This window comes from Octopus sinensis, linkage group LG3, assembly GCF_006345805.1.
Source record: "Octopus sinensis linkage group LG3, ASM634580v1, whole genome shotgun sequence".
Taxonomy (NCBI): Eukaryota; Metazoa; Mollusca; class Cephalopoda; order Octopoda; family Octopodidae; genus Octopus; species Octopus sinensis.
Window position 1 is genome coordinate 168,172,608 of NC_042999.1, and position 26,928 is coordinate 168,199,535.

Here is a 26,928-nt window from a genome sequence, read left to right on the forward strand (position 1 = left end):
ATCGCATAAATAATAGCAAAATGCAGAAAAGATTCAATAACCCACCTACTGGATCTAGCAAGCATTTGCATCTAAATACCAATCAAGGGGGTGTAAACTGCAATGATAAACACCAATTATGATCAATTTGTAGAAGTAGAAATACTTATGATACAGCTAACATGATAAAACACTGATAAATAGAGTCAGGACTGCCTTATATACATCATCATCATCATCATCATTTAACGTCCGCTTTCCATGCTAGCACGGATTGGACGGTTCAACTGGGATCTGGGAAGCCCGAAGGCTGCACCAGGCCCAGTCTGATCTGGCAGTGTTTCTACAGCCGGATGCCCTTACTAATGCCAACCACTCCGTGAGTGTAGTGGGTGCTTTTTATGTGCCACCGACACAGGTGCCAGACGAGGCTGGCGAACGGCCACGCTCGGATGGTGTTTTTTTAAGTGCCACCGACACAGGTGCCAGACGAGGCTGGCGAACGGCCATGCTCGGATGGTGTTTTTTACGTGCCATATACAAATAAATACAATAAATGCTCATGCAGAGAAAAATCAAAATATCCTTTGATGAATTTCTGTAGGAGTACAAATTTTGTATATAAATGTACCGTGCACACAAGGGGAGGATCATATATTTACATTGGGCAGATGGCTGATTCTTTTAAGGAACGTTACCGTAACCATGTTGCCAGCTTTAAAACAATCAATAAAAGACATTCAACATTTTTGGCAGATTTTGTATGGTGACTGAAGGAGGATAAACTGAAGCACAGCATAAATTGGTCCATTGTAAGGTACACGAAACCATACAATATAATCTCCAGAAGATGCTGTCTCTGCTCCGAGGAATCCCTTTCTATTCTGTGGACTAACGAGAAGATCATTAATAGAATTTCTGAACGACTCTCGAGAGGCCTACATGCATATAAATGTACTTTCGCACAATGCAGTGGGAATGAATTTTGAGTAACCGTCAATATAATTTCATTTACTTTAAGGTATGGATGACTTAACTTTACTTTTAACCTCAACATTCTTATAAACACCAGATTGATAGCTAACTTGCTTTGTGATCATGAGTGCACCAAATCTCATGTGTGCATAAGCTCACATTTGTGCAGATGCTTGCATGAGCAAGTGTACTTGTGCCATGCAGCTTGCCCGACGGCATTTATACATTTGCTAATGGTCATTTCTAATACTTTTCTTCCTGGATTGTGTGTTCATTTCTCTTTTTGCTATCTATGATTTTATTTTTGATCTATATAAATGAAGGTATTTCCTCCATCTGGCTGCTTTTCTTTCTACAAAATGCAAAGTTACATTGCAGAACAGTTAAATTAATGAGTTGTATTAATTTATCCCCCAACGAGATACATCTGCACCACCAGATGCTCCTGAACCAATTGTTGAGTGTCCCACCCATGAGGAGTCTATGCTAGATGTGTTGAAACAATTGTCGTGATTAATAATAAACTCTTGTATGTTCCATCTTCCGTCTTTCATTTGCCATATACATAACAATCACTGCGAAAGTGGCCATGCCTTACCAGAAAGCTACCAGGTGTAAACCATTCGTTTTATTGCATACACACACATATATACATGCACACACACACACACACTTATATATATATATATATAAGGCGAGCTGGCAGAAACGTTAGCACGCCGGGCGAAATGCTTTGCAGTATTTCGTCTGCCGTAACGTTCCGAGTTCAAATTCCGCCGAGGTCGACTTTGCTGTTCATCCTTTCGAGGTCGATAAATAAAGTACCAGTTTCGCACTGGGGTTGATGTAATCGGCTTAATCCCTTTGTCTGTCCTTGTTTGTCCCCTCTATGTTTAGCCCCTTGTGGGCAGTAAAGAAATATATATATATATTTCTTTCAGTTACCATTCACCATTTACAGAGCTTTGGTTGGCCGGTGGCTAGAGAAGACACTTGCCCAAGGTGCCATGCAGTAAGACTGGATCCGAAACAATATGGTTGGGAAGCAAGCTTCTCAACCACAGTCATGTCCCTGACAAAAAACACACCTTTAACTGGCTTTGACAGTGTATGTCAACCAAACCCATAACGGATGGGTCAAGCTATGTTAAATTCTGCATTAGCTTTTCTTTTTTTTTTTTCTTACAGCATAAAATTTATTTCACTGTTGTTGTTGTCCTTGTTTCACTTCAGATCAGTCCTCATTGATCAGATGTTAAAATGAAAGACTTTCCAACTGTGAATATCCTATATGTTAAGAATCCATGAAAACATTCAATCTATCCTTGAATGGTGTGAGTTTATGGATATTTGACTGTTGTTTCTAGTAGGATAGGTCAAGCAACTACATAGAAGCTCTCTCAGTGGCTCATATTCCACTGTTAGAAAACTGTGGTAGAAGACAGGATCAGGACTTTGTGCAATGAACCAGGTTTTCTAACAGTGGAATATGAGCCACCGAGAGAGCTTCTATGTAGTTGCTTGACCTATCCTACTAGAAACAACAGTCAAATATCCATAAAGTGGGATTCTGGTTCAAGCACCTTTATATTTTTTGGAATTTTCAGAAAATTTTTGCGAATTTTTGTTCTACACACAGAAATTCATTCGATTAGGGAAAAAAATTGCATGTGTGATGATTGAAGTGCGATTAAGCGACTCTTTTAGTACATCTCACAACAATCTAACACCTTCTTCACTTCTTTGTAACTGACATATATTGATGTTTTTCAATATTTTCATCCCCATAAACTCATTTAAGGGATTTAAGTAAAAAAATTTGGACTGTTAGTATTTTAAACTGATTAAAACAAAAGAATATTCGAAACAGAGGGGACATTTTAGGATTTGTGGAGGTAGAGGAAGTTAGAAAAAATTTTTTTTTTTATGTTTTCTTTTGACAATAATATGAATTCCTGTTGTAGAAAAAAAATCGCAAAAGAATTCTGAAAATTCAAAAAAAATCTAAAAGCTATGAAAGGTTAGACCAGAATTCCATCCCAGGAAATAGATTGGCTGTAAAGTAATTTATTCAAACTTAACACAAAGTTCATTGATAGAACACATTTCCCAAAATTATATTACTTTTTAATAATTTTCTTTTAGTGATCCAAGAGTTGAAAATTTCCAGTAAATATTACTAAGTGTTTTTCATTTCAATCTATTTTTTTGCTTGTTTCACTCGCTAGTCTGCAGCAATGCTGGGAGACCACTTTAAAGAGGTTAGTCGAACAAATCGACCCCCTATTCTTATCTCTTATTAAGTCTGGTAATTATTTTATTGGTCTGTTTTGTCGAAAAGGAGACGTAAACAAACCAGCATCGGTTGTCAAGCAGTGGAGGTGGAGTGCGCGTGCGAACACACACGACGGGCTTCTACATAGTTTCCGTCAAGCAAATTCATTCACAGGGCACTGATCGGCCCGGGACTATGGTTGATGACACTCAAGATGCCGCGCAGTGGAACTAAACCAGAAACCATTTGGTTGCAAAGCGAGCTTTTTAATCACAGTCATGCCTGCACCTTTTATTTCTAAAAATCGATTCAAACATGGGACACCATAAACAATATTTTAAGTGAACCAGGGAAATTACACCACAGTCACTCGGCCCGCTAGAATTAACAACCAAATCTACCTCAAGTCTCACTGCAGTCTTCAAAAAGTTGGAGAACATTGTAGAGTGTAATCCTTGACATACTACGTTTGGCATACTTCATAGGAATGAATGTGGTTCTGATCATGGGTCACCCCGATCAGGTGGATAACCTGAGGTTAATCAATTAGTAATACTTTGTTCATTTTAGAAACAAAACTAAAAGTCTATGAACAGGCTCTGATATTAACAACGTGAAATTAAAAAAGGGTTAAGAGCCTTTACCAGAATCTAAATCATTCGAGTGTTGCTGCGAAGCATTCTGCTCTGTATCAACAGTTGGTAATCCTTCCGAACTTTCAGTTTGTAAAGTTTCCTGACCAGTTTCATCTGACATGGTTTCACCTATAAAAGAAAAATAAGAAATGGTTTTGAGCATTCAGTTTCAACTTTTAAATTCAAAATAATGTTGAAAATTCCAAAACTACTTAGGCACGGCGACATTAAACTTTCTCAAAGATCATTAGTGATATTGGCGAACTCAATATGTTCTAACCAAGAATCGATATTGGCGAACTCAATATGTTCTAACCAAGAATCGATATTGGCGAACTCAATATGTTCTAACCAAGAATCGATATTGGCGAACTCAATATGTTCTAACCAAGAATCGATATTGGCGAACTCAATATGTTCTAACCAAGAATCGATATTGGCGAACTCAATATGTTCTAACCAAGAATCGATATTGGCGAACTCAATATGTTCTAACCAAGAATCGATATTGGCGAACTCAAATTGTTCTAACCAAGAATCGATATTGGCGAACTCAATATGTTCTAACCAAGAATCGATATTGGCGAACTCAATATGTTCTAACCAAGAATCGATATTGGCGAACTCAATATGTTCTAACCAAGAATCGATATTGGCGAACTCAATATGTTCTAACCAAGAATCGATATTGGCGAACTCAAATTGTTCTAACCAAGAATCGATATTGGTGAACTCAATATGTTCTAACCAAGAATCTAAACCAAACTATTTATTCGGTTCGCCGATAGTTAAACGTTACTCTTCACATAATTGTATAGTATTGGTGCTTAGGGCCAAGGCGGTCTTTATCGAGCTTGACTATGTTCAAAAGCCTTCCAGCTACGACCATCCCGTCTTTTTAAAACTGAAGGGTGTAATTTGAGAGTGACTTGCTCAGGTCGAGCGAGAGACCATCTACGTAGAGGGTACCCCCCTTAGCAGCTCGTATTCGTCGTTATTAAAAATATTTTCATGGATAAATTCCTTCCTTTAAGGTAACCATCGTCTTAGATAAAATATCCGCTGAAAAAAATCCTGTGCTTTTATCTTTGTTTTGCACTGTTTTATGAGAGAGAAAAACTTATTTTTACCATTTAACTTAGCCATGTCCATTCATTAATCCTTATTTGTGAAACTGAAACTCATCTCCCGCAAAAAGCGTCTCCATTTGAAATAAACACTGTTCCTACTGGCGATGATGATGATGATGTCGGGAACATCAATTTCCCAGCTTTCTTTAGCTTTACATTTTTTCTCCTCAATATCCTTAGGATATGCTATGTAGGAGAAGTCTGTAATTTTATTTCATATGGAAGTTTTCATATTGTTTTGTTGAGCGATCGGTGAAAAAATTTTGCGGCTGGGTTTGCAAACGTCTTCTTCGGTTTACGGCGAATTCTTGTTCTTTTCATTATTTTTTTAAAATCTTTCTTCATGTGTGTGTGTGTCGAGCGATTTACGAGATTATAACTCGAAAGAATGATTAAAAGTAAAGCACTGGGGAAGGTCTGCCGTAGAAAAAACTTATGGGTAAAACGAACCATCACACACTTGATGTAGTCAGCCAAAACCTTCCACAAAAATTTTAATTAAATATGGACAGCAGTAACCCTTTTGTTACCCTATTTCTGTTGAGATACTCTGTGTTTCTTTCAATTAATTTTAAATATAACAAAGAATTTAGTAAAATAACTTAGTTATCATTAAGCTAGTGTTAGGAACATAAATTGTGACTAAGTTTGGTGGAAGATTTTCATTCAGAACTTATGAAAACAAGACATTTGTACTACAGAGCCAGAAGTGGTTTCAGCCGGGTTGGTACTAAAAGGCAATATGCTGATAATTCTGGATGTGTTCAGTGACGGAAATGAGTTTTATAAATTAGGCATAGGCTTTGATGCGTAAAGCTTAAATTGAGAGAGAGAGAGAAGAGTTAACCGCAAAAAGCCTCCCGCCACAAAATGCTGAAAACAGGGTCACACCGCCCTCCTGCGTAGGCCTTTCCTTAATTTCTCTCACAGCACGTTTCCACTTAATGGACCGCATCAGCAAAGTCTAGCCGTTTTTTTTTTTTTTTTTCATTTTCCATATTCTTAATCTCCGTATTTTTCCACGTAGATTGAAAAAAAAAAAGGCGATCTTTCGTCTCTAGTAAACCTTTCCGTCGATTTCCGTAAAAAACTTCTTTTTTTTTTACATATGGGCTTGCGGGAACTTTTGATGTAATGAGAGCGAAAGAGACTAAGAGAAAGCGATTGTCTGTCTCCCACACCCCATGAAACACACACACACACACGCACATACACACATGTACATCAATGCTTTCCATGCACGGTAACTTCAAAAGAACTTCCCTCGTCATACAATCGCTTTCTCTTAGTCTCTTTCGCTGTCATTACTTCAAAAGTTCCCGCAAGCCCATATGTAAAAAAAAAAAAATTTTTTACGGAAATCGACGGAAAGGTCTACTAGAGACGAAAGATCGCCAAAAAAAACTCTAAAAAAAGTTTTAAATTAAAAATTCGGCGGGGAGGGGGGAATTAAAAATTTTGAAATCGTGTTTTTTTGTTTTTTTTGCATATTCGGAATCTCCGTTATCGAAAACGTAGGCACCTGGTTTAAAAAAAAATCGGGACGGTCGGTTTCGCGGGGACGACTGTGCACCAAGTCTACCGTTATTTTTGTTGATCGAACTCTGAATCCTAGGGTCAATAACCCGCGCTCTTATCCACAATAATATATGCCCGTAGGTAAGTATAAAGTGAACTTTTGGGCTTATAAACCTAATATTATATTTTTTCTTAATACTGATTCCCATATTACATTTATATCTGCTTAGGAGGTTATCGTGTCCTAGGATATGAGCTGTCTTAATCTTCTTATTTTCCAGTGGTGTTCTTTATTATTTTAACTTCATCCCACAGGGGGAGGTAGTCTCCGTTTTCCCATACATGATCGGCTAAACCCGATTTTTCGATATCCACTCGTGTCACAGCTTTGCGATGTTCATCTACCCTTATTTTAAAGGGACAGCATGTTTTGCCTTTGTATAACCGACCGCAACTGCATGGGATGGAGTACTTGCAGTCTTTAGTCATATACTCTTCTATGGATGAAGTTAAAATAAAGTATTAGGTTACAGTGCCTTCCACCCAGCGTTCACCTGCTGTACAAAGGGATGCTGGAATGTACAAAGGGATGATGAAAAGTTCCTGCCTTTAAGGGTGTCACCAACGTTCTGGATGGAAGCCCAACTTTCCAAGTTCTTTTACAGGGTTTAGAAGTACTGAATCATCATCATCATCATCATCGTTTAACGTCAGCTTTCCATGCTAGCATGGGTTGGACGGTTCAACTGGGGTCTGGCAAGCCCGAAGGCTGCACCAGGCCAGTCAGATCTGGCAGTGTTTCTACAGCTGGATGCCCTTCCTAACGTCAACCACTCCGAGAGTGTAGTGGGTGATTTTATGTGCCACCGACACAGGTGCCAGACGAGGCTGGCAGACGGCCACGCTCGGATGGTGTTTTTTATGTGCCACCGACACAGGTGCCAGACGAGGCTGGCAGACGGCCACGCTCGGATGGTGTTTTTTATGTGCCACCGACACAGGTGCCAGACGAGGCTGGCAGACGGCCACGCTCGGATGGTGTTTTTTATGTGCCACCGACACAGGTGCCAGACGAGGCTGGCAGACGGCCACGCTCGGATGGTGTTTTTTATGTGCCACCGACACAGGTGCCAGACGAGGCTGGCAGACGGCCACGCTCGGATGGTGTTTTTTATGTGCCACCGACATAGGTGCCAGACGAGGCTGGCGAACGGCCACGATCGGATGGTGTTTGTTACGTGCCCACAGCACGGAGGCCAGTCGATGCGGTACTGGCTACGGCCACGTTCGAATGGTTTTCTTATGTGCCACCGGCACTGGTACCACAAGGATACAAATTCCATTGATGTTCATCTATTTTGATTTGGTTTGATTTGATTCGAATGACTGCCACAATAAGTGTGTGACTCTGAGAGGGGAATATGTTGAACGAAATCATAATTAACTGATTCTCCTGTATTTTCTTTTACCCAAAACCAGGAACTTCTCAGCCTGATCCCTTCGTATGCAAGGGATGTAACATTGTCCTTTGTTCTATATTATATTGACCCCCATCTCAAACTCAATTACAAGTATCTGGTTTCAGTTGGTGAAAAGCGGTCCGTAAATGACATTTGAAAAATTCAGCAGAGGTTCCAGTGATTGAATGTGGAGTAATTCTGAAAGAGAACAAGGTCCTATTCGAGTGGCCCTACGTTGCCCGCTATGCTTCTTTGAATGTAAAACAGAGCATTCACCTGTTTGGACCTCTTCTCGTCTCTGATGCACTCCAGTCACAGTATCAGGTGAGTTAATTAAATCCATCATGTGAACTTTTACCTGAATTGGAACAATCTTCCACAAGGTTGCACCAGTACATCTAGTCTAATATTCTAATTAGTAGTTACTAGCAGACATACCCGGGACATTGCTCGGGATTTGAATAGTATAGTTTGTATATACGGTACAGTTAAGTTGAAACGTGATACAGGGAAGTGCAACATTGACGACAAAGCATTTGTGGAGTTTGAAGGGCTAATTTGACCATGTGACAAGTCATACATCTGTTTGGAAGATTCCAGGCCCTAACCTGGGAAAGTGAGTGGAGGTATGTGATTTTTGAACACACCAAAAGGTTCTCAGGGGATATACTCTCCTTTGCGGCTGTCGGTGCTGCTGCTACCAATCAGCAGACATAGGAACTACATCTATGTGGTAAATTAAGCGTGTGGTCACGCTCAACAGCACCACCAGAGAAATCTATATGAAAGAGATGACATGGTAAGGGGTGGGGATTTGTATTTTATTTATTTATTTATTTTATACTGGATGAAATCATGATTTTTGCAAAAAAGATACAGATATTACATAGCTGGTTGCTCAACTCTAACACGGTGGTTCTTAACTAGGGTCTATATAAGACTTGGCAGGTGGGGTTCTATGCAATAAAAACGAGACAATCTTTTAAGATGAAAATATCTAATGAAAGAAAACAAGAGATTTGAAATTTTCTAACTGGTTAAATCTACAGACAAATTTCAAAATCTCAAAAATGGTTGTTACAACCATTTTTGAGATTGAAATACATACTGAGGTCAGTATGATCAATTAAATTTTTGAATATGATACCCCACCACAGTGACAGTCAAAAGACTAAACCTAATAAAATAATGTTTAAAGACTTAATAACTTCAAATTTAAGGTAATGGATTACTAACCACAATATAATGAGTTCAAACTTAATATTGAACTTCCACTCTCTACGTTAACACTATATGTACATCTCAGTCTACTTGACTTCCACAATTAATAATTGGGATCCAATTATTGTAATTTGAAGTTGAATGGTTAGCAGTAAGAAAGATATCCAGATTTCTTTAAATATTATTGTGCAAAATATTCTGAGAAAAAGTACTTTTTTCACAACAAAACACACACACACAGAGGTGTCTCTGTAGTAACTTGAGCTACAACATAAAGAGTGTTCAGGCAGAGTTGCCTCCCTTAGCTAAAGACCTTGAAATTGTGCAACCTGACCTCTCGTTTTTGAGATTATTTTTGTAGTAAAAAAGAATTGTCATGTAAAAAACATACTTTATTTGGTTGCTGAAAGATTACTGAATCTTTTGATACCTCATACATCAAAATTGGAGACTAAGTTTTTGAATTCATAAGGAACATACGCGCACACACACAAACTCTGTTTCATATATATATATATATATATATATAGGGGGAGAGAGAGAGAGAGAGACAGACAGACAGACAGACAGACAGAATCCAAATAAACAAATAAAAAAATTAAAAAGATGAACATATATATTTAGGCAAATCAATGACAAATGGTGAACTTTAGAACAAAAGCAAAAACAAAAAAAAATCAAATGGATGTACACAGTGAACATACTAGTTTGACTGAAAGTTTTAGATGAAAGATTAATGTATGTATGAACACACATCTGAGTGGTAATGTGTGTGTGTGTATTTGTGTGTAAGTTAATGGACAAAGTCACTTACATGGTAATTGAACAGAATTTCATTGACATGTATTTGAGTATCTATGAAACTCTGGGTAATGTTCTTCGAAGTCATTAACTGCTAACTTACAAATATATGTTCTAAATGCCGCACTGTTTGCTGTTTGCTGTTTTTATATTTGTACTATAGTGTGTGTGTGTGTGTGTGTTCGAAAGCCTTGTAATAAATGCAGGTGTGGATGTGCGCTTAAAAAGCTTGCTTCCCAACCATATGGTTCCAGGTTCAGTTCCACTGCATGGTACCATGGCTAACTATCTTCTACTGCAGCCTTGCACCAACCAAAAAATTCTATGTGTGGATTTGATAGATGGAAGTTGAAAAAAGCCTCTATGTGTGTGTGTGTGTATGTGTGTATGTGGCTGTGTGGTAAGAAGCTTGCTTCCCAACCACATGGTTCCAGGTTCAGTCCCACTGCGTGGCACCTTGGTCAAGTGTCTTATACTATAGCCTCAGGCCAACCAAAGTCTTGTGAGCGGATTTGGTAGACGGAAACTGAAAGAAGCCATCGTGTGTGTATATATATATATATATATGTATGTATATATACACATACAAAGTATGGGGATTTAGTTCACAGGTAATCTAAACGATTAGGTACAAGAGGTAAGTGGTGTAATGGATTACTAGGGCTCTAAGGTTGTAGCTGAGACAGTAGTTATGGAGCCATTGCAGATTTCCGGTGCAGTGGATATATACTTGTTAAAAACTTTGAACTTTTTCCAATAATAACATAGTATACAACTTGAGATGTTTGCCTTGCCTTAATGTTTTTTGTCCTCTTTAACAAGTATATATCATGTGATCACGTGACCGACCAGTCCATCAGATGGTCACATCGCTGGTCACAATGCTTTCGCATTGTTTTAGCCTTCGAATGACGCCACCCCACTGGCTAAGCGAGCAGGCCAACAGAAGAAAGAGTAGTGAAAGAGTACGGCAGGGATCACCACCCCCTGCCGGAGCCTCGTGGAGCTTTTAGGTGTTTTCGCTCAATAAACACTCACAACGCCCGGTCTGGGAATCGAAACCGCGATCCTACGACCACGAGTCCGCTGCCCCAACCACTGGGCCATTGCGCCTCCACTTAACAAGTATATATATATATCATCATCATCATTTTGCGTCCGCTTTCCATGCTAGCATGGGTTGGACGGTTCCACTGGGGTCTGTGAAGCCAGAAGGCTGCATCAGGCCCAGTCTGATCTGGCAGTGTTTCTACGGCTGGATGCCCTTCCTAACGCCAACCACTCCGTGAGTGTAGTGGGTGCTTTTTACGTGCCACCCGCACAGGTGCCGGACAGAGCTGGCAAACGGCCACGGATGGATGGTGCTTTTTACGTGCCACCGGTTCGGGGGCCAGGCGTGGCTGGCAACAGCCACGATCGGATGGTGCTTTTTATATATATATGCATATGTTTCTGTGTCTGTGTTTGTCCCTCTACCATCATTCGACAACCAGTGTTGGTGTGTTTATAACCCCGTAATCTAGCAGTTCAGCAAAAGAGACTAATAGAGTAAGTACTAGGCTGACAAAGAATAAGTCCTGGGGTCAATTTGTTTTACTAAATGCAGTGCTCCAGTCAAATGACTAAAATCATTAAAAGAATATATATATATAGGCGCAGGAGTGGCTGTGTGGTAAGTAGCTTGCTTACCAACCACATGGTTCCGGGTTCAGTCCCACTGCGTGGCACTTTGAGCAAGTGTCTTCTACTATAGCCTCAGGCCGACCAAAGCCTTGTGAGTGGATTTGGTAGACGGAAACTGAAAGAAGCCCATCGTGAAAGAAGCCAGGTGTTGCTATTAAGTTAGACATGGCCGAAACCTATCAAAGTATCAAAGTATATATGTATATATGTGTGTGTCTGTGTTTGTCCCCCTAGCATTGCTTGACAACCGATGCTGGTGTGTTTATGTCCTCATCACTTAGCGGTTCGGCAAAAGAGACCGATAGAATAAGTACTGGGCTTACAAAGAATAAGTCCCGGGGTCGATTTGCTCGACTAAAGGCGGTGCTCCAGCATGGCCGCAGTCAACTGACTGAAAAGAGTAAAAGAGTAAGTGTATATGTGTCTATGCCCTGGTTACCCATGAATGTAAGCAACCACCATAACATGCTGTGTGAGTTGGTGTCTTCTTGTCTTGACATTTCGTGACAGTTGCATATAAGTGTCACTCGTACGAGCAGTGCCCTTCACTTCCAATCTTCCATGCAAAACATGTGTAGTCATGCGGAAACATTACATTCTAATATGAATTAGAAGTAGCACAAGTATTGTAGATATTATTGACCACTCATACTCAATGCATGTGCTTTGCATGTTCACCAGTAGGCTGTGATTTGGAGTAGTGAGGATGACTCCCTCAAAGTGCCTGGTATTAGAACACCTGAAAGTCATAGACAGGCAAGACAACTCACTTGAAACATTGATGACCATCACTCCTGAATGGGATTTGGGGTGATGTAAGTGCTGTGTACATACATTGAGTACGTGAAGTCAATAATGTGTGTATGTGTATATATATATATATAATATATATATAAAGGGATTTGTATGATTGTGTATAGAGGGATATATATTATTCAAAGGAATTCCAACTCTGTTTGTTTTTTATGTTTTATTTATATTCTTTATAATATTAATGTAGAATATAGAATATATTGTATAAATAGTATATATATAGTAAAATGAAATGAAGTATTGATTGTCTTATTGAATAGATGAAATGTTGAATATCAAATATTAAGGGACTAGTATACTTTCCTGCATTAACCCTTTCGTTACTGTATTTCCATTGAGATGCTCTGTGTTTCTTTCAGTTACTTTAAATATAACGAAGAATTTTATATAATAATTTGGTTATCTTTACACTAGTGTTTGGAACATAAATTGTGACTAAGTTTTAGTGGAAGATTTTAATTCAGAACTTATGAAAACAAGACATTTGTACTACAGAGCCAGAGCCGGTTTCAGCCGGGTTGGTAACGAAAGGGTTAAAGCAGTCTTCAAGGTCCCAGGTTGTGACAGGAGTGTTTCAACTGTAGTTGACTGGTTGTCTTTTGTCCTTTATATATGTTCCAGTGGACAGCAGTAGTAGTTGTTTGGCTAAATGATGACAGCAGTACTTTTTAGAGATTTTTTGTGTTTTAGTTATAGGAATAAGATTTTTAAACCCCAAATAAGATTAATTTAATCGTTGTTTGTTAAGCTTTGGTTTGAATTTCTTAATAAAGTCCTTTTCTCTCAGTTTCATTCCGGTTGTAAAGTTAATGAAATGGGAATATCATAAAAGTTTTCTGACCATATGTTGCCTGATGGTTACTCAGTGGTATTTGGCAGACTTCTGGGTTTTTAATTTGTTGTCAATGCACACGCGAGCGTTCTGATAGTGCATTGCCTGTCTGGCCAACATACAGTTCTTCACAATTTGGGCATTTGATGCAGTAGATTAAATTTCTGCTTTTGCAGTTCATGTTCACGTTTGAGAATATTTTCCGTTTTTGTGCATCAGCTATCATCGCATTTAGACACAGTGAATAGTTGATCTTTGTTGCTCTGTAATGATATTTCTCAATTCCTTACTTTGTGCAATGATCGGTAGGTTTGCTTTAGCAATATTGAAGATGTTCTAGTGGCATGGATTGTATGTCACTATAAATGGTATGATTTGTTCTTGTTTTTCTCTTCTTTGTGGTGTCTGGTTTGTATGGGTATTTGTTGTATGGGTATTTTCATAGCCCACTGAATACCATTTTCTATAAGACATGTCTCCAGATTCTCCATAAGTTGTTGGCCAATTTTATTGGAAAATTTGTTAAACTTATTGATATTTTTGTATATTTGTATAACCAAGCTGACTAGGTTCTTGCGGAGCTAGTCGGTTAGGTGGAATTTTCTCCTTTTAGGGGTGAAATTTTTGTTCAAATCTTTAAAATTTTGCATTGAAACTTGTAAATTTTGCCAAAATATCTATGAAGAGAACAGTAAGCTGTTCCCTTTGTGCACCACATCCTCTGCAGGTGGACGACAAGACAAGGCGAACGTCAAATGTGAATACACTTTGCCCATTTCGTGCCTTAAAAGGCAAAGAAGAAAAGTGAAAGAGCGTTCCACCACATGCAGCACTACAGATGTAAATGAAAGCTGTTCCTTGAACCACCTTTCGAATGTGCATTTTCTGGCTCTCACCACCACTATTGCTCCTACACTGGAGAAGGATGAAGAGAAGAATATCAACATGGTTACCAAAGAAACTGACACCACCAACACCAACAACAAAAGCCATTGTAACGGTCTCATATTCACAACAAAGCAAAGCTCAGGGGAAATCAATGTTACAATGGACAAAATAAAAACCGCAAAGGAGTTGTTAAGGAAGGATGGAAGCAAAGAATATAGGAAACAAACTTAGATACAAACGGTTGACTTAGATAGGGTCCATAGACAGGGTCCCAGTTACTGGAAGCTAAACATGTCATTAATGGCATGAGACATTTCTTTTTGAAATCTGCTGTTTCAAAGCCACTGTTTTCATATCTCATTTTAGCTTGGTTTCTGATGCTGCATGTCTTTCTTATTGCATTTCCTTGTGGCTCCAGCACTAGGTGAGGCTGGTAAGTCCTAAGTGAATCAAGACTAAAGGAACTTTAATCATTATTCTATATTTTTTACCATTTTGGTATGGTATAAACATATACTTTTTTTCCATAATTTGAACCTGCTAGTTTCATGTTTCCAATTTTTGAAAAAGATAGGTAATATGAAATAATATGTTGTTATTTGAGAAGCAACAACATCAAAATAAAAAAAAACTATGTGCTTTCCTTCTTATATTGAGTGCATTTTCCTGTTGCTAGTAAACATAAGCATTTACTGAAATGCTTGTGTGTGTGTGTGTGTGTGTGTGTGTGTGTGTACGTGTGTATGAGAGAGAAAGAGAGAGAGTGTGTGTGAGAGAGAGAGAGAGAATGTGTGTGTGAGTGTGTTCGTATCTGTGGGTCTCTATGTATTTCATGTGTTTTACAATTGTTGTTTAACCCTAAGTCAGCCCTAATCCAGCAGACCTATGATCAAAAATGTTACAGCTATGACCGTTCATCAATTTTGTTTGTTTTTTTCCCACACAGTGTATCCTTGGAAATATTATTCAATCAGGCCTTTTTTTTTTTCTTTTCGAGACAGCAAAGTGTAATTTGAAGATGACTGCTATTTCTACCAAGTCATATAGCCATGAATAATTTCCCTCCCTAAATTTGAGTGTGTCAATGTACATATATGTACAGGCGCAGGAGTGGCTGTGTGGTAAGTAGCTTGCTTACCAACCACATGGTTCCGGGTTCAGTCCCACTGCGTGGCACTTTGGGCAAGTGTCTTCTACTATAGCCTCGGGCCGACCAAAGCCTTGTGAGTGGATTTGGTAGATGGAAACTGAAAGAAGCCCGTCGTATATATGTATATATATATATATATATAATGCGTGTGTGTGTTTGTGTGTCTGTGTTTGTCCCCCTAGCATTGCTTGACAACCGACGCTGGTGTGTTTATGTCCCCGTTACTCAGCGGTTCGGCAAAAGAGACCGATAGAATAAGTACTGAGCTTACAAATGAATAAGTCCCGGGGTCGAGTTGCTCGATTAAAGGCGGTGCTCCAGAATGGCCGCAGTCAAATGACTGAAACAAATAAAAGAGTAAAAGAGAGAGTAAAAGAGTATATGAAAGCAAAACATAACTTCTTTCAGATTATATATGAAATAACAGCAAATACCTTTTTTTAAATTCTGTTAGTAATATTCCTTGCTCTTTTGCAGATTTCTATAAGACGATACAAACAAATAAAATCCTTTTGCATGTAGGCTCAGCTAGACATTTCTCTAAGCCACATGTAGTGATTGTGTTTGGTTGTATATTTCTAAGCAACAACCAACCTTGATAATGCTCTTTGTAAACGGTTAAGCCTCATTCTTTTGATGTTACCTATACAAGCCAAGTAATAACTATAGCCATTCTTCAGAAACAAGTCTGTACAAGAGTGACAGATAGACATGAGCACAGGTACACACACATACAAACAAGAGCCTTGTCCTTCTAATAGTCAGGATATTAGCATTATATAAATATATCTTATTAGTCTCAACAATACATTCCTTTTATTCTTAATCTTGTGATTAATCTCTTGCCTGCCCTTGATAGCTTAGTGAGAGTGGAACTGTTGCCCTTCCATTTGGCAATCTATTTGTGTGTGTGAGTGTGTGTGTGTGTGTGTGTGTGTGTAGGATCTTTTCAAGACACAGTTTTATTGGCATATGAAGAAACTGATTTATGACTATTTTGGGTTTCAGATTCAGTTTTCCTGCATGGCACCAAGGGGTAAAGTCTTGTGAGTGAACTTTGTTGACCAAAACTGAAAGGAGTTCATCATTTCTACCTCTGTGTGTGTGTGTGTGCTTCGTCTTGATATCATGTGATATCATGTTAATGATATCATGTTAATGAGTGTTACTGTCCTACAAGTAGTGTGCTTCATTTGCACTCTTCTGTGAAAACATGTTCAGCCATCTAAAATCAATGTCAGTGAATTCCATCTGACTCATGCAAGCATGGAAAACAGGATGTTAAAACAAAGACGATGATGATGATGATGATGTGGTGGTGCAGGTGGTAATGATGCAATTGAATCCATACTAAGTATATGATTTGATGCCTTGCAAACTATAAATAATTCTCAGTGGATATGAAGTGTCATCAATATTCATCAATAACATCTGTGTAAACATTCCATTTGTGCACATGAATGCATCATCATCATCATTGTTCGACCGTGATCGAGACAATGGAATTTACTATGTTACGCCAGACTTCACGGTCCATCATAGCATTACGGAGGTCCTGTTGCTGGATGCCTGTATCCCTGGAGATTACATCAGGGTAGGAGAGTGTGCGCCCTCTGGTATTGCGAGTAGATGGCTTCCAGAGGAGAAGAGTAGAAATTGCCTCGTTTTCAGCTCTACAACGATGTCCAGCAAACTGGACTCTCCTACCTTTCACAAGAGATGACACAGGTGGTAGTTTCCCATATATTTGCATTTTGGTTGGATGGCACTTCCACGAGAGATTTTGAGCTCTCATAAGGAGGCGAGTGTAGGTTCCATCCAACCGCCTCTCAAGCTTCTTTGATAACGTCCAGGTTTCTGAGCCATATAGTAGAATTGGTTCGACTGTGGCTTTGAATATTTCAAGTTTGAAGTCTCTACTTAGATTTGATGACCAGATCTTATGCATGTCATTACAGGCTGACCAGGCCATACCCTTTCTAGTTAGAAAGTCTTTTCCAGATGATGATATGTATGACCCAAGATATTTATAATCAGAAACCATATTTAAAGGCGCACTGTTGAGAGTGTGGATGATGCAATCACTGTTGGACAGGCACTTGTTTATATATTCAGTCTTGGCCTCATTGAGGTAAAGACCTACACAATTTGAGGCTTGTTCGAGAGATTGTAAAAGAGAGACACACACATGCATATGCCTGGACATGCATACATACAGACAGATAAAAATCTGGTGCAAGCCAGACAGAAGACTAATAGATAATTAAATTATAAATAATAATTTATTTAGATATAAAGGAAACATCCAATAGACAAAAACAGGACACTTGTCAATAACATTATTCAGTTATATAGAATACTTTACCTACACTACAGTTGTTAGCCAACATTTTATGTAATAGACATGTATAAACATCTTGACTTTATGCATATCATTATAGACAGAAAAGAAGGATCAACTGGACTAATTTCAATCCTGTGTTGGAAAATTATTAGAAACTGAGTATTCTTAGGAGACAGTTTATAAACCCTCTTTTACTAAGAACTTAAATAAATTTGTTCTTTTATCTTTTATTTTTTATTCTTATAAACCCTCTTTACAAACAACTTAAGTAAATATGTTCTTTGATTCTTATAAACCCGTTTTTGGTAAAAACTTAATAAATTTGTTCTTTTACTTTTCTATTCTTTTATTCTTATAAACCCATTTTTACTAAGAACTTAAGTAAATTTGTTCTTTTATCCTTTTATTTTTGTACTTGTTTCAGTCATTGGACTGCAGCAATGCTGAGCCACAGTCCTGAAAGGTTTTGTTCTGTGGTTTCCAACCACTTTTTATCAATGGTCCCCTTTGATTACTACTTTATTCTGGCAAACCCTTAAAGCCATTCAATGTTTAAAAACAGGTTTTATAGATACTTCTTTCAAAATTCCTACTTCGTTTTTCACATTGTGTAGGCTGAACTATGTAAAACATCAGAGAAAGAAACCTAGTCGTTTCTTGCAATAAATACATCTAAAGCAAAATCTTTTCACAGACCATTAAATATACTACTATGGGTCCTCTATTTACTATTTTGCTTATAGGGACCCCAGGAGTCATATAGACTCCAGTTGAGAAACCTAAGCCAGTGCTTTTTTTAAATAAACATTAGCATGGGCAGATGGAGAAACTATTTATATTAATATTTATTGTTGACGTCATAAGAATTTTATAAAGTTTCCAGAGTATGTGAGATAATGCGTTTTTGGAATAAATGTTCTGGAAGCACATTCGATACAGCCATAGAGAGCAGCATGTAAATATTGGGTTGCAAAACCCTTTTGTAGCTTGTATTTTTCATCTTTTACTTGTTTCAGTCATTAGACTGCAGCCATGCTGGAGCACTGTGATGAAGAACTTTTAGTCAAATGAAATGATCCTGGTACTTAATTACTTTTTCTTTTGCTAAGCTTGGTACTTATTCTATCAGTCTCTTTTGCCAAACTGCTAAGTTACGGGGACATAAACACACCAACACTGGTTGTCAAGCAGTAATGGGGGACAAACAGATACAAAGACACACATACACACACATGTATGTATATATATGTGTGTGTGTATATATATATATATATATATATATATATATATATATTCTCAATGTTAACTCAATATATAACTCAATGTGTGAATTATTTTTGAGTATGCATTGTCTGAGAGATTTTTCTTACAGTAGAAGAAATAGCTAGGATTTTTGGCTGCTATTTCTAAAAAGTTTGGTGTGTGGTAAAATAAATTATTTTACGGAACCCTTTTTTATAACATAATGTTTCAAATATACTGTATATGGTCTTTTTACATACTGAACACTACTTGGTATAATTAATTAGTTTTACCCTTTTATTATTGACAATATAATTCTCTCTCCCTGAAATTTAACTACAGTTCTCTCTGTAGGAATGTATCGCTCTGTAACTCACGTGAGAGGAAGGGGATGAATGCAAGGCCTCACTTGTATTTTTGAATTCGTTGGTACTGGCGGTCGAACATGGTTTGTCTGGGATTACTCATACCAGACGGGTATGTTCGATTTTTAGTGCTCTCAAATCCAAATCAATAGAAATCCTTGAGCTGACGAAGGAAATGTTCATCTTTATATTCAACTAATCTAGAAACGGGCCGTTCTCAGGTAATCTTATATACGTGTGATCTTTCGTTATTTTTCCCTCTATACCGGTGTGAGTTATTTTTGAGTATGCATTGTCTGGGAGATTTTTCTTACAGTAGAAGAAATAGCTAGGATTTTTGGCTGCTATTTTTAAAAAGTTCGGTGTGTGGTAAAATAAATTATTTTACTGAACCCTTTTTTATAAAGTGTATATATATATATATAATAGACTTCTTCCAATTTCCGTTTACCAAATCCCCTCACAAGGCTTTGATCAGCTTGAGGCTATAGTAGAAGACATTTGCTTAAGGTGCCATGCAGTGGGACTGAACCCAGAACCGTGTGGTTGAGAAGTAACCTTCTTACCACACAGCCACACCTGCATCTATAGAAACAAATCAAAGGCAGCTGTTAACATTTTCTATCCAAAAGAGTTTAACTCCTTTGGTTCACAACCCACCTGAGACCACCTCTGGTTCTATGACACAAATTACTGATTAAAAGTGATCTAAATTATAATCTTCCATCAAAATTTTATATAAATTTGTTCCAGACACCAGCTTAATAATGAGTAAGTTATTTTACTAAATACTTAATACTTCGTTATTTTAAAAAGTAATTGAAACAAAGACAATAGATTTCAACGGAAATATAGTAACAAAAGTGTTAGGGGGGTAAAGAACCCCTTCAATCATGAATGACCATGGGATTGCACCTAGAAAGTTACCCCCCAAGGCACAAGTCTGGACAGGGTTGTTCATGGAAGAACAGCAGTCGCCCATACATACCCGCCTCCCCTCTCTATGCCACAAGGGAAAGGCAAAGGCCGACACAACTTGGCACCATTGACATTGCAACTCACTTCTACGGCTGAGTGGACTGGAATATCGTGAAATAAAGTGTCTTGCTCAATAACACAACACACAGCCCAGTTTGGGAATCAAACTCACAACCTCATGATTGTGAGCCCAACGCTCTAACCACTGAGCCGTACACCTTCACAAAAGGGTTAACAGCCTGATATTTATGCTACTCTTTATAGCTGTGTGTATAATGTGCTTCCAAGGCCATTATTCCAAGAAGGAATTATGAATATTCATATTTGAGTAGCTATACCGGATGGCTCAGAATTTAGTCTCACTGCATGGTGAAGGCACATGGCTCAGTGATTAGAGTGTTGGGCTCACAATCATGAAGTAGTGAGTTCGATTCCTGGACCAGGCTGTGTGTTGTGTTCTTGAGCAAGACACTTTATTTCAAGTTGTTCCAGTTAACTCAGCTTTAGAAATGAATTGCGACATTAATGGTGCCAAGCTGTATTGGCCCCTTTGCCTTTCCCTTGGATAACATCAGTGGCATGGAGAAGGGAGGCTGGTGTGCATGGACGACTGCTGATCTTCCATAAACAACCTTGCCTGGACTTGTGCCTTGGAGGGTAATTTTCTAGGTGCAATTCCATAGGGTCTTTATCCTTTACCCTTTTATGGCATCATGAGGTGCCTTCTATTATGACACCAGGCAGACTAAAGCCTTGTGGTGGATTTCATGGATGGGAACTGAAAGAAGCCACAAGAAACTAATAGAATAAGTGTGTAACTTAATCTACTGGTTTACTACTAAGTCATGGGAATGTAAACAAACCAACAACAATTATCAAGCAGTGAAAGACAAATACAGATATGCACACACTGTTTCCATTCACCAAATTGGTCAGCTCAGGGCTACAGTAGAAGACACTTGTTCAAGTTGCTTGTAGTGGCTCTGAACTGGTTGGGTTGTGACATGAACTTTAACTATTTATATTTCTTTTTGCCCAACTATTAAGTTCTAGGGTTGTAAACAAACTAACACCAGTTCTCAGGCAGTGAGAAGTAAACATAAAAATACACACATACAGTAGTGTTCTGCATTATATATATATATCATTAATGTATCATTTATCCCAAAAAGAAGCACACTCTAAAGCATAGAGCAGTAATGTATTTTTATGTAGTTAAGTCTATGTCCAATCATAGAGTGACCAATGGTTTCACCTCTATAAAAGGCTTTGTCCTATGGACAGCTCATCTGAGTTGTATGACCTTGGCTTTAGAGTCTAATGAGCTATCCATGGTGCTAGGCCCTTTATAGATGTGAAACCATTGGTCACTCTATGACCAGACATAGGCTTAACTGCATAAATATACAAATATATATATATATATATATATATATATATAATATATATATATATATATATATATATATATATATAAAGATATCATTATTATTATTATTATTATTAATAATAATAATAATAATAAATAATAACAACAATAATATAAGTGGCCAGCAAGCATTAAAGCCAAAAAAACAAATTTATAAATATATAATTAATTATAATTGAGGGTACATGAAGTACCAGTGTTGCTAGAGATAAGAGTAAAAAAATACTCAAATAAGCCAATACTTCACTGAAAATACAACAGGTTGATGAAAATTGAGCGAGAAGCAACATTTAACTTACCATTGCGGCTAAAAGTTGCAAATGAGGATCATAGATATCTCTATATCATGTGATTTTGAACTTTGAGATATTTCCTTTAGTTCTCATCAATAGGTCTTGCTGTTACCCAGTAATTAATTATAAATTTATAGATTTTCCTTTTTGGCTCTAATGCTTAGATTATTGTTGCTATTATTTATTATTAATAATAATAATATCTTTACTTATTTATTATAATATGTATAATTATACATTTATATCGTTTGAATTTGGCACTGATCTTTCAACCATTTTGACAGACATAAATTTAACCCTTGGCTAACAGAGAGAATTACTGATAAGAACTAAGTGAAATATCTCAAAGTTCAAAATTACATGCCGTTCAAAACGGCACATGTCAACACAATTTCTAGTTAACTAAACACTTTTAAACTTCGTATACTGGTAGAATGTGTTTATAAGCCATCATTTTTTCTTGGCTTTATTGAGAAAATTCTATATGTTGTAACATATTTCCACTTTAATTTCAAGCATTTCGGCAATTTTAACCAATTGCTGACCTCCATTTAGGTAAACAACATTCTGTGCTGTATGAATATGTCCCTTGTTTAAGAAACAGATTGGGTTTATTTACATTTGCGAAGAAAAAAAGATACCCTTCCCCCACCCCTAACCCTAACCCTAACCCTAACTCACCTTAACTCTAACCATAAATCTAAAATAGATTGAAATGCAATAGATCGATACTAGGGTTATAATTATGGGTGACAATTTCATACGACACCGCTACGGAAAATGGAATTTTTTTCTAGCGGTGTCAAATGAAAATGTCGCCCATAATTATAACCCTAGTATCGATATATTGCATTTCAATCTATTTTAGATTTAGGGTTAGGGTTAGGGGTGGGGGAAGGGTATCTTTTTTTCTTCGCAAATGTAAATAAACCCAATCTGTTTCTTAAACGAGGGACATATTCATACAGCACAGAATGTTGTTTACCTAAATGGAGGTCAGCGATTGGTTAAAATTGCCGAAATGCTTGAAATTAAAGTGGAAATATGTTACAACATATAGAATTTTCTCAATAAAGCCAAGAAAAAATGATGGCTTATAAACACATTCTACCAGTATACGAAGTTTAAAAGTGTTTAGTTAACTAGAAATTGTGTTGACATGTGCCATCAAAAGGAAAAGATCCGAAATCTGCTAGCGACCGCATACAGAGATAAGAGGCAGATAAATTTTCTATCTACCAGTGCACAACCATGTGTAGATGAAAATGGCACCCCGTTTATGAACCTTGATTATAACAGGTACATGGGCAGTGTGGACCGGCTGAACCAGATGATGAGTTATTATCCGGTTGGTAGACCAGGTAATAAATGGTGGCGATACCTGGTTTGGTATATAGTAAACATGACCATTGTAAATGCATTTATATTATATACCAAATCAGGAGGGGTTCGCAAGCGGTGCGACCATCTGCAGTTCCGGGCAGATGTAGCAACGCAGTTGAGGGCAGGATATTCCTCAAAAATAATAACTGCACGATGGAAAAGCAAAGCCTGCCAGAGAGAAATTCCTCTGAGTTCAGCCAATGCCCATAAATTAGAAAAAATTGGTTGTCACAAAAAGCAGTGAATGTTTGCATCAATAAAGAAAAACTTCCAGTGGACGGCCAGTTGAAACTTCTTTCCAATGTTCATTCTGCAAGGTTGCAGTATGTAGAATAGGATGTTTTACAGCTTTCCATGATAGAAATATTGTGTGAATATTGTATATATGTATGATTAGAGTGTATAAATATTTTTCAAATTTACTTCGTTTTTACTTTTTATTTTAATTTACCTGTAATTTTAATTTACCTGTAATTTTAATTTACCTGTAATTTTAATTTGCCTGTAAGGTGAGTGACAAGTTTTGATTTAATTTCTATTGTAAATCTTTATTATATATGTTCCTGTGTATTCATGTATGTGAGTATATTTTATTTCATTCAGTTGTATTTAATTTTCTAGTTTTCTTAAAAAACAAATTCCAGTATTTCAGTTTATTTTACCTTTATGGTACACCTGTTCTCTGTGCATTAAATTCAACTGATGATCTAGTGATGTGCACAATTCTTCTATATCAAAATTTTGTTGCATACCTCAAGCTGAGGACTAATTTTCTATGGTAATGTTTAAACAAAATTTTAATATTTTTACCTTTTGCTCAGTTTTCCTGGATTTACCTGTAATTAGTCACTTTGAGACAAAAATTATGCAATGGAATTGATTAAGAACCCTTTCTTCAATTATGATCCAAATATCACAGTTATATGTTGATAAGTAAAAAAGTTAGAGTTGTCTAATGAAACTAGTCTAAATTCATGATTATTTTAGAATTTAATTGAAACTCATGAGGGGTGTATTTTGGTCAGAAATATAGTAATGAAAGGGTTAAGTGGCAGAGCCATAAATCAAGATCCCTTTGAAGTAGAAACCATTTGGGTCCAGCAGAATATATTTCAGCCAAAATTAGCAGGCTAAAGCTGCTGGGGTAGGGTGGGTAAAAACTTATAATACTTAACTATTTCACAGCCATAATCCCAATGGAAATTTGAAATAAACGGGTACATTTTCGCGAGTTTTAAAAAAGAATCAGAATAATTTTAGTATTTTACACAATATAGGAATGGAGAATATAGAAATAATTTCATATTTATATAAGTTTCTATACCAATTTAATATAAATTTATAGTTAATTAGTAAATAGTAATTTATTGGTATTAATGAGTTAAATTAAAGGAATATGTTAAAAATTTCATATATTTTCTACATGCTAATAACTTTAGAATATAATTCTTGTATTATAAAATAGATACTGAATTATATCAGTATGGTTCTGTATAGGTTGAGTGTGAACTCAATAGAAATGTATTATCAGTAAAAGATATAAGTAAGATAAAATGGTTTAAAAATATATATATATATATATATATATATATATATATATATATAGTAGTAGATTCCACAGTGATCCGTAGGTAGGAGAGGTGCACTGGATTGTCCAAAAGAGAATCCGTAATGGGTAGATAGGTAGGAAGTCCAGTGGAGAAGTTCATGTGTGATAAGAAATACCAGGACCAACTCGTGCGACCACGTGAGAGTCTGATATATGGAGAGAGTTCACGAAAAAAAAACAAAGGACGAAGACAGGTGGTGTATAAAACAAACAGATGTATTAGTATAATGCTCAGGAAACTGAAAAAGTCTTTTACGTTTCGAGCCTACGCTCTTCTACAGAAAGGGACACAGAAAATCAAGGAGAGAAACAAGGAGCGAAAAAAATGTGTGTAGTGGCTACCGATCTATCATGGCTCGAAACGTAAGAGACTTTTTCAATTTCCTGAGCGTTATACTAATACATCTGTTTGTTTTATACACCACCTGTCTTCGTCTTTTGTTTTTTTTCGTGAACTCTCCCTATGTATTTATATATATATATATATATATATATATATTATCATCATCGTCATCGTCCGTTTTCCATGCTGGCAAAGGTTGGACGTTTTGACCGGGGTCTGGGAAGCCAGGAGACTGCACCAGGCTCCAGTCTGATCTGGATACCCTTCCTAATGCCAACCACTCTGTGAGTGTAGTGGGTGCTTTTTACGTGCAACCGGCACAGATGCCAAGGGAGGCTGGCAGCGGCCACAATCGGTTAGGTGCTTTTTACATGCCACCGGCACAGAAGCCAGTCAAGGCGGCACTGGCATCGACCACATTCGGATGGTGCTTTTTACGTGCCGCCGGAACAGGTGTCATAACTACAATTTCCATTTGATATTTATTTTGATGTTGATGTACTTGACTCAATAGGTCTCCTCAAACACAGCAGGTCACCCTATGATCCAAGGTAAGCACAGCAGGTCGTTCTGCAGTCCAAGGTACTTTGGATGGGCTGGGGCTATGCAAAACTAGTGCAAGAAGCAGCCATGAACTCACATTATTTGTCAGATCTTTGCAGTCACAGCATATCTCCAGAGGTCTCGGTCTTTCGTCATTGCCGCTGTGAGGCCCAACGTTCGATGGTCATGCTTGACTACCTCATCTCATGTCTTCCTGGGTCTACCTCTCCCCCGGATACCTTCAACTGTATGGGAGTGGCACTTCTTCACACATATCTCCTCATTCATTCGCAGTACATGACCATACCAGCGCAAACGTTTCTCTTGCACACCACATCTGATGCTTCTTATGTCCAGCATTTCTCTCAGGGCACTTATACTCTGTCGTGTGTGCACACTGACATTACACATCCAGCGGATCATGTTAGCTTCATTTCTTTCAAGTCTACGCATGTCGGCTGTAGTCACAGCCCATGTTTCACTACCATGAAGCATGGCAGTTCGCACACATGTATCATACAATCTACCTTTCACTCTGAGCGAGAGACCCTTTGTCACCAGTAGGGGTAGGAGCTTTCTAAACTTTGCCCAGGCCATTCGTATTCTAGTGGTGACCACTCTCTGAGCATCCACCTCCACTACTAACTTGGTCACCTAGGGGAGGAAACTATCAACTACTTCGTTTCTCTCTGGAGTTTGATGGAATCTGTTTTCTGAGTATCTGTGGTGTCTATTGTCCCTGTGCATCTGCCGCACATGAAATCTATCTTCTCGGTTAATTTTCCTTTGATATTGCTGCACCTCTTATGCATCCATAGCTTACACTGGGTGCATCTTATGGAGTTTCTACTTACACCTTTTCTAAAGATGGAGCAGGGTGTATGTGATAAGTTCGCCTTTCTGCTTACTATAACTTTGGTCTATGCTACATTTACTATGATTTGATTCTAAACCTAGCTTCCACACCCAAAATTTCTTTTCTAGTTCCGGTAGTGATTCTCCTATGAGGGCCAGGTCATCACCATAGAGGAGCTCCCAG

The 26,928-nt window shown here is 37.7% G+C and overlaps 1 protein-coding gene and 1 long non-coding RNA gene across 3 annotated transcripts in view; one reads left to right on the top strand and one right to left on the bottom strand.

Annotated features, from left to right (window-relative positions):
• Nucleotides 1-15,919, bottom strand: part of LOC115209774 (tubulin monoglycylase TTLL3-like) — a 140,839-nt gene extending 124,920 nt beyond the window's left edge. Inside the window, exons 1-2 of one of the 2 annotated variants that reach the window (XM_029778288.2) lie at nt 15,795-15,919; nt 3,874-3,993 (exon numbers count right to left, since the gene is read on the bottom strand). In XM_029778288.2, the coding sequence (XP_029634148.1) occupies nt 3,874-3,985 (112 nt within the window). In that variant the 5' untranslated portion in view covers nt 3,986-3,993; nt 15,795-15,919. Of the gene's footprint in view, nt 1-3,873; nt 3,994-4,994; nt 5,079-15,794 lie in introns of those variants that run through there. The other variant, XM_036501609.1, reaches the window with a different exon arrangement.
• LOC118762666 overlaps nt 13,523-26,928 on the top strand; it is a 25,773-nt gene continuing 12,367 nt past the window's right edge. Inside the window, exon 1 of the long non-coding RNA XR_004998433.1 lies at nt 13,523-13,562. This is a non-coding gene — a long non-coding RNA (uncharacterized LOC118762666). The remainder of the gene's footprint in view (nt 13,563-26,928) is intronic.